The sequence below is a fragment of the Scyliorhinus canicula genome, chromosome 5 (assembly GCF_902713615.1).
Source record: "Scyliorhinus canicula chromosome 5, sScyCan1.1, whole genome shotgun sequence".
Lineage (NCBI taxonomy): Eukaryota > Metazoa > Chordata > Chondrichthyes > Carcharhiniformes > Scyliorhinidae > Scyliorhinus > Scyliorhinus canicula.
In genome coordinates, this window is record NC_052150.1 from 152,008,169 (window position 1) to 152,026,002 (window position 17,834).

At 45.4% G+C, this 17,834-nt stretch overlaps 1 protein-coding gene across 3 annotated transcripts in view; it reads right to left on the reverse strand.

The window, feature by feature from the left end:
* The window catches only part of tbc1d5 (TBC1 domain family, member 5), a 604,945-nt gene that overhangs the window by 262,677 nt on the left and 324,434 nt on the right, over positions 1–17,834 (reverse strand). For all 3 annotated transcript variants that reach the window (XM_038797832.1, XM_038797833.1, XM_038797834.1), the window contains 5 exons: positions 16,457–16,559; positions 15,601–15,689; positions 14,632–14,682; positions 14,476–14,545; positions 5,767–5,939 (listed from right to left, as the gene is read on the reverse strand). In XM_038797832.1, coding sequence (XP_038653760.1) covers positions 5,767–5,939; positions 14,476–14,545; positions 14,632–14,682; positions 15,601–15,689; positions 16,457–16,559 — 486 coding nt within the window. The remainder of the gene's footprint in view (positions 1–5,766; positions 5,940–14,475; positions 14,546–14,631; positions 14,683–15,600; positions 15,690–16,456; positions 16,560–17,834) is intronic.

The following is a 17,834-nucleotide window of genomic DNA, read 5'->3' on the forward strand; positions in this document are numbered from 1 at the left end:
GTTCAAAGTATTTTTGCCTACATCGGAGAACAAGGCAGGGATGCCCACTGTGCCTGTTGATTTTTACATTGACAACTGAGCCATTGGCGATGGCGCTTAGGGTTTCATTGGAGTGGAGAGGAAAGAGGGGGGTAACATCTTGTACGCGGGTGACCTCCTATTATTTGTCACAGACCCGATTGCAAGTATAGGTGGTATCATGGGGATCCTGACAAAATTTGGATTGCTTTCGGGGTATAACATTTGTGTGGGAAAGAGTGATGTATTTGTGGTCAATGCTCAGGTACAGGGGAGGGGTTTGGAGTAGCTACCGTTTCAGCCATTATCTCATTGAATGGCGGAGCAGGCTCGAGGAGCCAGATAGCCTATTCCTGCTCCTAGTTCTTATGTTCTTATGTTTTGGCTGGTCGAGTCACGTTTTCGTTATTTGGGGGTATTGGTGACGCATAGTTGGGCTCAACTACATAACAACTTGGCTAATCTGATGGACGGGTTGAGCAACGATTTCACAAGGTGGGATGGTCTCCTGTTATCACTGGTGGGGGCATGTCCAGACCATGAAGGTGATGGTGCTCCTGAAGTTTTTACTCACTTTTCAGAATCTCCTGATTTTTGTGCCGAAGTCGTTTTATGGGAAGGTAAATGGGATGATCACAGGTTTCATATGGGCAGGAAAGGTGCCCTGGATTCAGAGGGTAGTTTTGGAGGCAGGTAGGCAGAGTGGAGGCCTGGCTCTGCTGAACTTGAAGTACTACTGGGCGGTTAACATTGAGAAGGTGCTGAAGTAGATTGTGGAGGAGGGGGTCGGCGTGGGAGCGGGTGGAGAAGGCATATTATAGGGATACAAGTCTGAGGGCACTGGCGATACATAGAAGATAGAAGCAGGAGGAGGCTTTTTGGCCCTTTGAGCCTGCTCCACCATTCATCACGATCATGGCTGATCATCCAATTCAATAGCCTAATCCTGCTTTCTCCCCATAACTTTGATCCCATTCGCCCCACGTGCTTTAATCTTGCCGCCTCTTGAATATCTTCAATGTTTTAGCATCAACTACTTCCTGTGGTAATGAATTCCACAGGCTCACCACTCTTTGGGTGAAGAAATATCTCCTCATCTCTGTCCAAAATGGATCCTCAGAGTGTGACCCCTAATTCTGGACAAACCCACCATCGGGAACATCTTCCCTGCATCTGCCCTGTCTAGTCCTGTCAGAATTTTATAAGTCTCTATGAGATCCCCCCCTCATTCTTCTGAACTCCAGCAAGAACAATCCCAACCTAGTCAATCTCTCCTCATATGACAGTCCCGCCATCCCTGGAATCAGTCTGGTAAACCTTCGCGGCACTCCCTTGATGGTGCCCCTTCCGTTTTTGCCAGCTAAGGACTCCACAAGCCCGGTGGTGGCAGCCACGTTAACGGTCTGGAATCAGTTCAGGCAGCTCTTTCAGACTGAGGGCATGTAATTACGGCCACCGGTCTGTGGCGTCACAGAACAGTCCCAGCAGGGTTGGATGCAACATATAAGATGTGGGAGCGGGAAGGGATTGAGAAGTTTAAGGATTTATTTGTGCAAGGTAGGTTCACCAAGTTGGGAGAATTGGAGGAGAAATTTGAGTTGCCAAAGGGGAATCAGTTCTCAGTTCTTACAGATTAAGGGTTTTGTTGAGAAGGGGCCTTTACTACGGTTGCCGCCCCCTTCGTTGCTTGAAAAGACGGTGAGTCAGGATGATTTGGGGAGGGTAGGCTCTCTGATATCTGTGGGCAGTTGATGGAGGGGGAGGGGGCGTTGTTGGGGAAGTTAAGAAGAAGTGGGAGGGATGAGCTGGGTGGAGTATTTGAGGGGGGGTTTTGGAGTGAGGCCCTGTGGAGGGTAAGTGCAACATCCTCCTGCATGCGATTAAGTCTAATTCAATTTAAAGTGGTGCATAGAGCACACACGACAAATTTGCAGACGGGTTGGTTCTTTCTGCAGGTGGAGGACTGGTGTGGGCGGTGTTTAGGGGGGAGAGGGAAGGCGTGAAAATATCAAAATGGCGGACACAGTTCATTGTCTGAAGTTGTTGTGCTCAAAGTCCAGAAGGCTGTAAAGTGACTAATCGGAAGATAAGGTGCAGTACCTCCAGTTTGCATTGTGTCTCGCTGGAAAATTGTAGCAGGCGGAGGGCAGAAATGTGAGGAGAGAAAGATTTGAAATGAGAAATGCCATGAAGATCAGGCTCATGCTTATGGACTGAATGAAGTTATTCTGCAAAACATTTTGCAAAATATTTTTGTTCGAAACTCAATTGACTTTTGCCCAGACTGTGCTATTCTGGTTTTACATCAAAATTACACTAAGTTGTTATGATAACAAATATTGCATGGCAATGTTTTGTTCAACTTTCTGCCAAAGTAAGCAGTTCAAAAAGTAACACTACCTTTTACTAACACTTTAAGGTGCACGCTTTTGAAATGAACATTCTTGACAAGACAAAATCAATAGAAATAAAAGTACATCTAGTAAGGTTACAATTCTCAGAAAAAATGTATCATTTGAGGTTTCTGTTTTTAATAACAATGCAGTGGTTCAGATAAAGGAAAGCTTAAACGCAAAATTGGCAAATAAAGTAGTTCATTAGTGCAATGTTTGTTATTCCAAAATTTTAATTATCCAAATTTAGAATCATAGAATCCCTACAGTGCAGAAGGAGGCCATTCGGCCCATCGAATTTACACCGACCTTCTGAAAGAGCATCCTGCCCAGGCCCTCTCCCTTGCCCTATTTTCATAACCCCACCTAACCTTTTTTTCTTTTGGACACTTAAGTGGCAATTTAGCCACTTGAATATCTTTGGAATGTGGGAGGACACCGGAGCACCCGGAGGAAACCCACGTAGACAACATGCAAACTCCTCACAGGCCCAAGGCTGGTATTGAACTCAGGTCCCTGGCGCTGTGAGGCAGCAGTGCTAACCATTGTGCCACTGTGCCACACAAAGTGAGCATATTAAGTTGTACTGTGCCACATTCTACTCTTCACAGCCACTGCATAATTTGACATCTTCATATTTAAATTTTAATTACGAAAGCATTGATGTGCAGAATTATAGATGAATAATTTTATCATGTTTCAAATACATATCAGGTATATCCTTTTGATCTTGGTGCTATACACATTTCATAAAAGATACACTCAACAGTATATGATATGTGCAAAACAAGTTACTGGCACTCCCAATTACGTTCTTATTAATTTAAATGGTTCACATTATCAGCTGGGGTAACTTAAAACTGAAATATGTGGACATTGTATCATACGAAAGAAAAAAAAGAACATGAACTTGTATAGCATTTTCCTGATCTCAGTATGTGCCAAAGTGGTTCACAGCTAATTAAGTACTTTGGATGAATAGTCTCTGTTGTAATATAGGGAAACCCAGTAAAAAAGTTTGAATAAAGTTTGTGCCAATTTGAAATTTGGCTGATGCCCAAGTTGTCTGACCCACATATTTGAGCTTTATTCTAATACTGCAATGCTGAACACATCACAGCACTTTAACCACTTTACTTTTATGCATCAATTGTATACAACAATTCTGATAAGGTTCAAAACAAATCTCTTCAATTTTCTCCACTGCATAGCATACTCTTCGCATTTCTTTAATCATTGGGATAACAAAAAGATGAGCTAGATATACACATCTAAATATACGTTTAGTACGTATTATATAACACATATCTGCATGTATATACATGCACTTTTTTTTTGTTTTTAAAATTTAGAGTACCCAAGTCATTTTTTCCAACTATGGGGCAATTTAGTGTGTTCATTCCACCTACCTTGCACATCTTTGTGTTGTGGGGGCGAAACCCAGGCAAACATGGGGAGAATGTGAGGCAGCAGTGCTAATTCCACACGGATAGTGACCCAGAGCTGGGATCGAACCTGGGACCTCGGCGCCATGAGACTGCAGTGCTAACCACTGTGCCACCGTGCTGCCCATATATATATATATTATATACTTTGATATATACATGTGGATGTGCTTCAATTTAATTTTCCTTTCTATTCCTAACTGGTCAATTTCACAGAATTTAGACCATTAGGAAACAAATGGCTGAATTCCAATGGACTGTGGCATTGGGACTGGAGGTGGGTATGCTGATAATGGGGGAAGGGGGAGGGGAATTCCCATTGGTCAGCCAGTTTACACAAGATTATGGTGGAGCCGGACTGACGGCATGAATGGTTACTTACCTGTTTGTCTGTAGTGGATAACCAATTAATACCTAAAGGACTTATTATGGGCACATTCCTGACACAAACTAGATTCTCGATGTAACACACAGGGCAATAATATCTTGCACAATACTTCCTATCGCATCTGGAGGCTGTCCATGAAAACTGTGGCAGTGTCCCAGTACTGGGAGACAATAAAGCTGGAGGCTCCAATCTCTTTGAAACCCTCTGCTCCAAAAACCAGCTGTAACCGCTGCAGTGTTCAGTACGGTAGGAGTTCCCCCTCCAGTTCCAAAGGGCCTAAACCTTTCTTTTTACCCAAAACCATGCCCTTCACCAGTCCTTTACCCACCTGATTTAAGGCCACCTACTGGCTATTTCATTGAAAATCATCCTTTGGTTCTCACTGCTGGCACTTGGGAGAGTTGTTAAAGGCACAATTTTTGAATTAGTACATGGTGTATTTTCAACTGGGGTCATACTTGTTTCAGGGAAGCCATGATGTGGAGATGCCGGCGTTGGACTGGGGTGAGCACAGTAAGAAGTCTTACAACACCAGGTTAAAGTCCAACAGGTTTGTTTCAAACATGAGCTTTCGGAGCACTGCTCCTTCCTCAGGTGAATGGAGAGGTATGTTCCAGAAACATTTATATAGACAAAGTCAGAGATGCCAGACAATGCTTGGAATGCGAGCATTTGCGGGTAATCAAATCATTACAGATCCAGACAATTCACACCTCTTTAACCAGGGATCACCCCCTATCTCTGGATCTGCAATGATTTGATTACCTGCAAATGCTCGCATTCCAAGCATTGTCTGGCATCTCTGACTTTGTCTATATAAATGTTTCTGGAACATACCTCTCCATTCACCTGAGGAAGGAGCAGTGCTCCGAAAGCTCATGTTTGAAACAAACCTGTTGGACTTTAACCTGGTGTTGCAAGACTTTTTACTGTTTCAGGGAAGGAAGATAGTTAATCTTTTTCTTAATGAAAAAAAATTTGTACAAGCATCACTTCAGTGAAACATCTTAAGCATAACGCAAGTTGGCTGAACAGTTCATCCATTTTTACACATTTGATAAACATTAAACTGATTGTGGGTGCCATTTTTGCATTAAATAACATGACTTTTTCAATATCTTGAAGCTGTAAAATGACACATTCATTTCACACACCATATGGACAGACTCAGAAGAATCTCTGCAGCCTTCATTTATGCAGAATTATAAATTTCAAGTCCATCCATTTGATTATTTTTTCACAAAAACCTTCATTTGGCAGTTGTGGGAAATAGGCTACATGGTTGAAATAGATTGGGAACATTATCCCTAATTTTGTTTTCAGCAGGTTTGTTTGTTTCCTGTGCATTGCTTACGAACTTACCAATTCCTATTGCACATGTTACTTGCACAATTTATTACTACGTGTTTCAGCACTCATCGAACATGATTCCTTACACAATTTGTACAAGTAAAACTATTACGGTTTTTTTTAATGGAGCAATGTCAGTGAAGCGAGACTAAAGTTACCTAGGATCACTTACATTCCATAAATCTGAGGTGCTATTTCGAGTCGATTGAGGTGCATGTACAGCTCTGCGTCGTATTTCTTTAACAACTGGTCTTGAATGCGATTTACTTTGGAAACTATTGCAAGTGACGGTCCCATGTCCTGAGGCCTTGCAAATGGTACAGCTGTAACCATCTCTTCTTTTCCCTAGAGATAAAATGAGTGTCCAGATGAAAATATAATGCAAGATTGTCCTACAATCAATAACAATCACACAATATTAATCATAACTTTTTATCAATTTTCTAAATCTTTATTAAGTCTCTTAATTCTTTCTAAAGTTACAAGCACGATTTCAAGTCTTTATCGTGAAATCAGACCCAAAACAGTGATAGGAACCATGAATGTTGCTAATTTTGGAATAAAACTAGCTCCTTGACAATTAACATATATCTTAGTTACACAATCTTGTTGTAATAACAACTTCCTGCACTCCTAAATGGGTCATATTAATAGCGCTTATATCTTGCTTTTTCCTTATCTGTTCTAATTATAGTCTTAAAATGACACCCTTGTGCTCACATCATCAACTGCGTTGAGAAGAAAAAATCTTCTTCTCACAAAGTAACAATTCCCGTGATCTAGGTTTAAACCCAAATTGGCACTCTTATTGCAAGATATATACAAGAAAGCTGAAATAACTGCTGCATATGCCTGAGTCGAATTTACTCTCGATCCAATGATACTGGAAAGAATGATAAAACTACAGATACTTTACATAGCAAAGGAGCCTTCTGAGCCAAGAATCAGAGAATAAAATCCAAGATTCATTATGGTCTCAGTAAGGCCCATTTTATTTATTTTTGGTGAAGCTTTAGATCTCCAATTTATAGTAATCTACTGTCAAGCCAAGTTCTCAAGGTCTTTCCTCTTCCGGTCGAATACTCGGCCCATTTAAATGTTCCTGAGCATCCCTTCCAAAGGCAGTCTTCACTGCCACAGATGAAACAATTAGAGAAACCGCAAGCTGCCATGTAGGTCAGTTTTGGTAAATCTTTTTCAGGATTAATGAGAATGAAGAGCAAAGTACATCTCAAAACTCAAGGCTTGATAACACAAAGGTCCATTGTCACATGTGGTGATGGAGGGAACCCCAAATGTTCTGTGTTTTGCAATATGCAGAAGTTTATGAACTAATAATTTATATTTCATGAATATTTGTGGCTTTCAGGTTCATTTGACATCCATCAGAGTTGCTGCATCTTTTACAACAAATGCTTAGCAGACCATGGTGTCCACTGCTCTGCTTGCAACTTCTTTGGCAGGGCTTACAACATAGACAGTCACAGAGTTGTCGTGTTTAGAAGCATCAATTCACTGAGAGTCTTTAAGACAGAGATAGATAGGCTCATGATTAATAAGGGGATCAGGAGTTATGGGGAGAAGGCAGGAGAATGGGGATGAGAAAATATCAGCCATGATTGAATGGCGGAGAAGACTCGATGGGCCGAGTGGCCTAATTCTGCTCCTATGTCTTATGGTCTTATCATTTGGCAGTCCTGATGAAGGCAATAGCCATACCCAAAATAATTAAAAGTAGAATCACAGCTTGTACTTATATAATGTTTGAATGTAAAATGTCCCAAAGGACTTCACAGAACGTTATCAAACAAATTTTCACACTGATGCATGGAGATACTGTAGATGTTGACATACAAAGGCGTTCCAAAAATTGAGATTGACTAACAGTGAGTATAAAATATCAATCCCGGTCTGGATGCGAGTCATTGCCATTTTTTAAATGTGGAAAAAATTAATCTGGCACAGTTTACTGAATAAATTAATTGTACAACGATACCTTTACCAGGATGAAAACATTTAAAAAACCTATAAAATTCACTGTCTTCACAATGTTGTCATGTGGTGATGGTAGGGACCCCAAATATGGAACAAAGAGACATAAAGAGTGCATCACATTCATTCCAAGTCACTTATGGCATCATGGTTTGGACCCCACTTTGGATCAAATGTGGTGCTTTTGTTTTCAGAATCAACAACAAATTATCTTCCTGTTCATCTATTGAATTTGATACTCTGCCTTTTTTGAATGGTCTGATGACAATTTGTGCATGAACAACACATCTGATGACAAGACCACAGAAAAATATCAAGTGCATATTCTCATGCTTTCTGAAAGATTTTTCTATTTCATTCAGTGTGAACAAGATCCTTGGATGGCTTGTTGAGGCACATATCCAAATGTTGAACAATGGATGAAAGAACCACTGGTATAACTGCAACGTGGGTGTTAGTTCTTCACGAGCATTTTTCTTATGAGATCCGATCTTTTCACAGCGGCTTTTCACAGTAACTTCACTGAAGCCTACTTGTGACAATAAGTGATTATATTATCATCTTGTCCCACACTAATAAACTGCACTCTTTACATAGGCCACTGGGATGCCTATTTCACGCATTATCAATCCACAACCATTTTATCCTCACCCATCCAACCATCATCATGGACATGCACAAAACCGCTGGCAGCAGAGTCGATTTTTTTTTATGTTTTATGGGCCATGGTTTTATGTTTGAAAATTACCATAATTTCATTCCATCTGCCATGCAGGCTAATACCATTGCAAATCTAGTCTTCTCATGACCTGTGGATCTTCACTACTCCACAGTTTGGTTGCTGGATATACTGAAATTGATGGCTTAATATGGTAAGTATATGCAAAAACACTACTTTTAGGGCCAGACAATTGAGTCTTCTTATAAGTCAGGTAGACCTACGTGCCATGATCTAAGATATTTGGGGGGCCTCAGAGTGTGTTCTAGGGCTCCCAGAGAGTCTCCCGATGGGGGAGAGAATCTGGCAGGAAGGGGAGGCACGGGCGTCGTGGGAAAGAAGGACAGGGTCTGGCGGAGGAGGGAGGGCGAGTGTCTGGCGGAGGAGAAAGAGTGTCTGGCAGGGAAGGGAGGGCGAGAGTCTGGCGGGGAAGGGAGGGCGAGAGTCTGGCGGGGAAGGGAGGGCAGAGGATCTGGCGGGGGAGGGAGGGGAGAGGGTCTGGCTGTGCAGGTGGGAAGGGTGGGTCAGATCAGAGGGGCTGGAAAGCAGGAGGGGGTGGGGCAGTCAGGAGGGGGCGGGGCAGGCAGGAGGGGGCGGGGCAGGCAGGAGGGGGCGGGGCAGGCAGGAGGGGCGGGGCAGGGGGGGCGGGGCAGGCAGGAGGGGGCGGGGCAGGCAGGAGGGGGCGGGGCAGGCAGGAGGGGGCGGGGCAGGCAGGAGGGGGCGGGGCAGGCAGGAGGGGGCGGGGCAGGCAGGAGGGGGCGGGGCAGGCAGGAGGGGGCGGGGCAGGCAGGAGGGGGCGGGGCAGGCAGGAGGGGGCGGGGCAGGCAGGAGGGGGCGGGGCAGGCAGGAGGGGGCGGGGCAGGCAGGAGGGGGCGGGGCAGGCAGGAGGGGGCGGGGCAGGCAGGAGGGGGCGGGGCAGGCAGGAGGGGGCGGGGCAGGCAGGAGGGGGCGGGGCAGGCAGGAGGGAGCGGGGCAGGCAGGAGGGAGCGGGGCAGGCAGGAGGGGGCGGGGCAGGCAGGAGGGGACGGGGCAGGCAGGAGGGGGCGGGCAGGCAGGAGGGGGCGGGCAGGCAGGGGGGGGCGGGGCAGGCAGGAGAGGGCGGGGCAGGCAGGAGGGGGCGGGGCAGGCAGGAGGGGGCGGGGCAGGCAGGAGGGGGTGGGGCAGGCAGGAGGGGGCGGGGCAGGCAGGAGGGGACAGGGCTGGCAGGAGGGGACAGGGCTGGCAGGAGGGGACAGGGCTGGCAGGAGGGGCAGGCAGGAGGGGCGGGGCAGGGGGGGGCGGGGCAGGCAGGAGGGGACAGGGCTGGCAGGAGGGGCAGGCAGGAGGGGCGGGGCAGGGGGGGGGCAGGAGGGGGCGGGGCAGGAGGAGGGTAGGAGGGGGCGGGGCAGGAGGGGGCGGGGCAGGCAGGAGGGGCAGGCAGGCAAGAGGGGGCGGGGCAGGCAGGAGGGGACGGGGCAGGCAGGAGGGGGCGGGGCAGGTAGGAGGGGGCGGGGCAGGCAGGAGGGGCGGGGCAGGCAGGAGGGGCGGGGCAGGCAGGAGGGGAGGGGCAGGCAGGAGGGGCGTGGCAGGCAGGGGGGGCGTGGCAGGCAGGGGGGGCGTGGCAGGCAGGGGGGGCGTGGCAGGCAGGAGGGGGCGTGGCAGGCAGGAGGGGGTGGGGCAGGCAGGAGGGGGCGGAGCAGGCAGGAGGGGGCGGAGCAGGCAGGAGGGGGCGGGCAGGAGGGGGCGGGCAGGCAGGAGGGGGCGGGGCAGGCAGGAGGGGGGCGGGGCAGGCAGGAGGGGGCGGGGCAGGCAGGAGGGGGCGGGGCAGGCAGGAGGGGGCGGGGCTGGCAGGAGGGGACAGGGCTGGCAGGAGGGGCAGGCAGGAGGGGCGGGGCAGGGGGGGCGGGGCAGGCAGGAGGGGACAGGGCTGGCAGGAGGGGCAGGCAGGAGGGGCGGGGCAGGGGGGGCGGGGCAGGAGGGGGCGGGGCAGGAGGGGGCGGGGCAGGAGGGGGCGAGGCAGGAGGAGGGTAGGAGGGGGCGGGGCAGGAGGGGGCGGGGCAGGCAGGAGGGGCAGGCAGGCAAGAGGTGGCGGGGCAGGCAGGAGGGGACGGGGCAGACAGGAGGGGGCGGGGCAGACAGGAGGGGGCGGGGCAGGCAGGAGGGGGCGGGGCAGGAAGGAGGGGCGGGGCAGGCAGGAGGGCCGGGGCAGGCAGGGGGGGCGTGGCAGGCAGGGGGGGCGTGGCAGGCAGGAGGGGGTGGGGCAGGCAGGAGGGGGCAGGCAGGCAGGAGGGGGCGGGGCAGGCAGGAGGGGGTGGAGCAGGCAGGAGGGGGCGGGCAGGCAGGAGGGGGCGGGCAGGCAGGAGGGGGCGGGGCAGGCAGGAGGGGGCGGAGCAGGCAGGAGGGGGCGGAGCAGGCAGGAGGGGGCCATCCCCTGTTCATCTTCTCCAGTAATCCAAATTTTCTTGAGTACTGTTACTACACTCTTAACCTGATTAATACCTACAAGTGCAAATTTAACATATTAATATTTGAAACACACTTTGATCATTTTGAAAGCTAGAACAAAGTTTACAACAACACTGTACTTCACACATCGCCATTCAAAATTACCCTTCGGAACCATTCTTGTTCTCTATTAACATTTCTCCCCCATTCTTCATATATCAATTTAAAATAAATGTTCATGATCTAATACAAATCAGCAAACTTCCTCTCAAAGAAATCAAATTTCAGTTTATAATAAAGACATATCTTGTCTTCAGTATGAACTCTCAATGCTGCAGCTGCTGTGGACAAAACATTTGTTGCAATGATCATCACCAGCAATTTTGAAGACCACTTATCCTTTTGGTTCCTGAACAGAAGACCGAAAACTCCTGGTTTTAACATACTAATGACTGTAAAGACAAAATCTGCTCGTGTAGTCGATACCAATCTTCCCAATTATCATGCCTCTTTCTCTTTCCAGGATGGAAATGTTAATGAACATATTTCCGGCAATTATATGCACCAGAGAATGAGGGGATTGGTTACGGTGAGAAATATTAAGATAATTAGTGTGGGCTGTTCCTGTAAACAGAAGTGAAACTGAGAGTGTAGCTAATATATTTGACCGGAGTGGCAATATTTAATTCCATAGAAAATCTAAAAAATATTTATTTTGAATATATAATAAATACTGTGAGCATCTCAGGCGAGAACCCAACTATCTGCCATTTGTAAAAATGTGAGAAAATATTACTGCACCACAGGATAACACTGCCCAATAGGTATCCTTTATGTTGAAACAAACTTTAATTTAAACACATAATTAATCACATCAGCATCAAAGAAATGACTTTACAGTTAATAATAATAATCTTTATCATTGTCACAAGAAGCCTTACACTAACACTGCAATGAAATTACTGCGAAAAGCCCCTAGTCACCACACTCTGGCGCCTGTTTGGGTACACCAAGGGAGAATTCAGAATGTGCAATTCACCGAACAAGCACGTCTTTCGGGACTTATGGGAGGAAGCCGGAGCACCTGGAGGAAGCCCATGCAGACACGGGGAGAACATGCAGACTCCGCACAGAGTGACCCAAGCTGGGAATCAAACTCTGGTCCCTGGTGCTGTGAAGGAGCAGTGCTAACCACTTTTCTACCGTGCCGCCCATGACAGTTCTTAAGTAAAAGAGAAAACCTTAGCTTACTTGCTAAACCTATGGCTATATTCCAATTAAGCAGCCCAACACATCTTAAATACTACTGACAGTCTAGTTTTAATTCTAGTTTTATTCATATAGGGGTTAGTTGAATGCATGTAACTAATAAGCAAATTATTAAAAGTGTCTTGACTGTGGGAACCCAGTCACTTTCTCATATAAAGAACTAAACATTGTATTCCATTGTATTCAGTACTGAGAATGGAATGTTTTTTGTGTAATCAACTAATTAATTGTAGTCAGGTCTCCGCCAAGCTATGAAACATGGCAAAGTGTGAGAAAACATACCCAGTATTTTTCCTAAGACTGTGCACGCAAACGATAAGCTAGGTTTGATAGGCACCAATCAATCTCAAGTAATGTCCAATATCTAGGGCAGCACAGTAGCACAAGTAGATAGCACTGTGGCTTCACAATGTCAGGGTCCCAGGTTCAATTCCCCGCTGGGTTACTGTCTGTGCGGGGTCTGCACGTTCTCCCAGTGTCTGCGTGGGTTTCCTCCGGGTGCTCCGGTTTCCTCCCACTGTCCAAAGACGTACAGTTTAGTGGATTGACCATGATAAATTGCCCTTAGTGACCAAAAATGGTAGGAGGGGTTATTGGGTTACGGGGATAGGGTGGAAGTGAGGGCTTAAGTGGGTCGGTGCAGACTCGATGGGCCAAATGGCCACCTTCTGCACTGTATGTTCTATGTTTAATTAACAGGTTATCCTCCAAGTAACAGACATTGATTTGAACAAACCGGGAGGTCCTAGCTACGAATTAGAAGCCAATGAATGCAAGTGAGGGGTTAAACCGGAGATAAGGGGCTGAATTCTCCGCTGTCGGGATTATCCATTTAGCTGGCAGCCCGGGGTATCCGGATGGTGTGGGGCTGCCGACACCACGGCGTGCCAGAAAACTGGTGCGGCCGGGCGGAAAATCCCACCCAAGAATTCCCTTAAAGATAAAGGCCGGGATTCTCCGAGCCTCCGCGCCGCAATCGCGCTCGGCGCGGGACAGAGAATGGGGCATCAGACCAGTGATTGGGTCCGACGTCTTCCCGCGATTCTTCGAGGACCGGAGAATCGCCACCAATCGCGCGCGCGCGCAGTCGACGCGGCTCCGGTCAGGGGTCATTGAAAGAGGCCCCCGCGGCAATTCTCCGCCAACAACTGGCCGAGTTCCCGCTGGCGTGGTTCACTCATGTCCGCGGCCGCCCTGGTTTGGGAGGGGGGAGGGGGGGGGGGCGGTGGGATCTGTCACCAGGGGGGCCCCCAGCATGGCCAGGCTCGCGATCGAGGGCTACTGATTGGCGGGCGCGCACGATCTGGGGGGAGCCTATATTGTTGGGGCCAGCCCGCTGTGTGGGCCTGCCATGTTGCGCAGACCGCCGCTGCAGGCAGCCGGTACTGCGTGAACTAATCCGGGGCCCTGCTAGCCCCTTCAAAATGGAGAATTACTCTGGATTTTCTAGAAAAAAGCCCAGAGTGATTCGCACCTGTTTTCCCACAGGCGTGGGGACATAGCCCCATTATCAGAGAATTCCGCCCAAGATTTTATGGTGCAGGTTCTTTGTTCCTGAATTCTTGAATCATGTTTGTTTCTTGTTAGTGATTTTATTTTGTGCTCATGTTTTTGCCATATGCTTGACTTTTTTCTGTATTGTTTGATATTTTGTTTCTAAGTTTTTATTCAGTTCTGCAGTTTTTATTCAAGTGTATACCAGTGAGTAACTGAAAATAAAGTCGTATTTTTGACACCTCCACCAACCGGACTACCGATTCTTATTAGAAGAGAAAAATAAGAATCCCCACAACCACTCAGTAATAAAATTAACAACCAGTTTTCTACTTGCTTTCCTCTATGCAGAATCCTTAGAGATAACTTTCAGGACCAAACCGAAGCCCTTCTGTTCAGATGAGAGTTCTAGGATCATTGACTTTTCAGAAAGATGTGGTTCCATCCATTAACTACATCCTCTGTCCCCAAAGCATAAGGAATTTGTTTGTCTCTTCTTCCAAGATGTACCTTGGCTTGTTTAACCATGACCAAACACAGTACACCCTTCCATAAATTATCTACACCTCAGGGATCAGTATTCCATTAGCTAGCCATCTGTAAACAAGTAAACGATTCTCAAGGTATATTAGCAGAACACTCCACCTACAAATCAATGATGACCTCACTTTTACAACACCTTAATCACACCTCGAGCAGTCAGACTGTATGCATCTTAACCCAGGTTTTAATAACATTTTTGCAAAAAATATAAAATATGACAATTTCTTAAGCAACACATAAACCTTGAATGCATCCATGAGAATTTTCCAATATCCACAGGATATTAATGGTAATGTGTGAGATCAGGGAGAGAGGTAATCAGCTGATTTGCATAAATCAAAATAAATAATTAAGTCATTTTATCTTAAATAACTCTTGAGGAAAATGTGCATAATTAAAGTATTTTAATTTATCATTAACTGACAATCAATATGAGCATACCTTTCTTATTTCTCTTTCAAAACTTGAAAACCATGGTTCAGCAGTGTCCATAAGTTGTGAGAACATTGCACTGAAGAGATAAGACGACAAGTTTCAAAACAACAAGAAGCAAAACAATAGCAATAACAAAAATAATTATGTCATTGTTTAACTCACTAAGCATCATGTTCCAAGAACTCAGGGTTGAGGAGAGCTTTCATTTCCTCGCTGTGGAGATATAAACTGTAAATCAGCAAAATATTCCTTTCTATACCAATATACTGCTTGACCTACAAGGATTGCCAAAATCTAAGTATTCACATTGCGCATCATCAAAAACAGCCGTGTGTAATAATCTTTTATAGTTGCAAAACTAAGGTAATTTTTAACAAAATAAAATAAGACTTTTTTTTAAATGATTTTTCCCTCCCCCGGTCCTAAAAGCACCCCATGCATTAATTCCACTGTTTCTTTGGCCAGCCCACCAAATACAGTTTGTTCTTCTGCCAGGAGGAATATGCTGAATTTAAAAGTTTTCTCACTCTCCCAAGGTTTTTCAACTCCATGGGAAACCCGTGGGACTGTTAGTCAAGACTAAAAGCTAAGCTTTGATTTTTTTATTACGAGTCAGCACTGTTTATTAAAAACTATTTAGCACTCTGGGTAGCAAATAGGTGTTGAGATTATTGACCAATCCAGTTGGCTCACAGTACTTTATTTTACGTACATGAAACATTCAAGTAACAAAAAGATTATGGTCAATCAACAACATGAGTTTTGTACCTGATTTGATAGAAAGATTTTTATATCGAACTTTATTTCAAAATCTTTCCTCTTTTCCATTCTCCTGTCAACCGTCCTTCCAGAATTCACATTACCAGTTGTTTAAGGTTTGCAGTAGACTGGCTTAAGAAGGGTATCAAAATTGACTCTCCTCTTAATGGCAGACAAGACTCAAATGCTGCATCACGCTACTCTAACTGCACTTTCGTAAAATCGTGACAATCCAGCTAGCATTGCAATTAATGAACTAGCTTCCCCTCTCTGGAGTTGACTTACGTCCTACATTAAGTGTAATGTTGTACTTATTTCAATTAATTTCAACTTCAAATTAAATAATACAGAACTTGTATAGATAAAACTTGCCTTGGATTTGCTGTCTCATTGGCATGTGAGAAGGCTTGGTGATCACAGTGCAGAATAAAGACAAGAGGAGCCAGCAGTTCATGCATGCCCTAAAACATTAGCATAAAAAAAAATCAACAGAGACGGAGCATTCTTACTCAAATTAAAAAATAAAATGTGTCTGGAAAATGAACGAGGATCTATTAAAGTGGAGTCGCTTCAACTGCTCAATGAATTTACAAAGTGCAAGATGCATGCAGACTAGCTAGATGACACAGTTCTACACCTAAAATGTAAATCAGCCTTTTTTCTTTACAGATGCTGATGGGCTGCTTTGCACACCCAAAATTTTGTGTTTTGAAACATTTTACAATTTAGCATGGTATACATCATACAAATCAAGAGGTTATTTCTCTTTGTTCATATTTATGCATAAATAGCCTAAAACTGTGATATGAATGTACGATTTTCAAATGTAATTGCCTTAGTAAATGGACAATTAATTACAGATTTAATCTCTTATAGCCTTCACTTAAACATTAAAAGAAATAGTAGAGTATATTTGCTTTATAATTTAAAAGCAAGCAACTCTGCAGATAGAAACACATTGGGAAAAGACAGAATAATTAAAACATTAATGTGAAAATTACTAAATCTTCTGTGCATGGAAGGTTTTTTTCTATAAAAATGTACTGGAACAAAACACTAAAACATATGCAATGTGTAACTTGCAGCAGACTTAAATGCTTTGGGGACAGAATGTTATGCCCAGAATGAATGCATATTTATTCTTAGTAAATGTCACAAGACACTTTTTCTTACAGTCCAATTTTAAACTGCTTAATTATTCAACCAAACCTGTACAGTATTTCATTACCTGCTTGTAAAGCAGCTGCTCATTTTCTCTCGCATAACAAAACAGGATATCTGTCAAGATCTGCCTCACACTTTCCTGTTGGAAATACTGCATTTCAGGAAACCTGAAAGACACAAAATTTCAGCACATCATCTCAAGAAATGTTGTTCCTTTTTGCTCCTCAGGTTATTTTTCACAATGCCATCAGACAACATTCTGTTAACACTGTGATCTTGTTACAATTCTATTTGAATTAAGCCTGTTTGAAATGAACATTAAAATGGCCAATTACAATATTGCCTGAGGTACATCAACTAAACTTTTGTAGCGTTTAAATATTAATTTCCATCTATTTAAAAATAATCAGACAAATTCACTTGGTGTTTTAAATTCTTATGGAAGCAATGGATAGGATTTCCTTTTTTGGAAAAAGGCTTTGCGATCCTGACGTTGGGACTGAATTGAGGTGCTGAACAAACAAAGGATTAAATTCAGGTCCTGAGCCCACAACTTGCTGACATTAAGATCAGAACAGTGATACTCCTGGAGGCTGTCTCCTAATTGGTTGCCTCCACGTTTGCTGTCCAATGAAGGATAGGGGGGAAGCTCCGTTGTTACTAGCCAATCAGAGGACCGGCAGCTCGGAAGCCATGGCAACCCCACAGAGGGGTAGATGCTGCTGAGGTAGGTAGGAAACTGATGGGGTCATGAAGGCATCCTCAGAGGACTAACATGGAAATAAAATTTCAGAGTGGTCATGTAGTCAGAACTCTCAGATTGAAGGAGAAACCCCTCAAGGGGGTTCTTCGGGACCAAAGGGCAGCCTTCCTGTTGGAGACCTCCTCTTTTGGAGGACATGGCTCCAATGTCCCCTGGACTGTTGAAAAGTCCATTATGCTGACAGCCTTCAGACATGGCACTGTTCTAATGCCAGCAAAATGCTGCCAAGCATTCTATATAGCTCTTAATCGGGGCCTTAAATATGAAATGAAATGAAAATCGCTTATTGTTACAAGTAGGCTTCAAATGAAGTTACTGTGAAAAGCCCCTAGTTGTCACATTCGGGCGCCTGTTCGGGGGCGGACTGTCAGCTTTCTTTCAGTCGGGAGCCATTTTATTCCCCTGCCTGCCCTTGCCTGATGGCACAAATGAGTCAGGGAGCCATATCAACATGGCTCCCCCACGTCCAATCCCACCAACCTGGTGTCAGGAAAATTCTGTTGTGTTCTATAATTGCTGGACACATCTCCAGTATCACACTAACAAGTATATTTCATGAGAATCTGGGCAATTGTTTGAATGTTGTTGAAGTTTGAGTGACATCACAGTAGAACCACAGTCTGTCATGACCCATTCTCCAATTGAAAAAAATTCTCAGGGTATTAACAGCATTGACAGC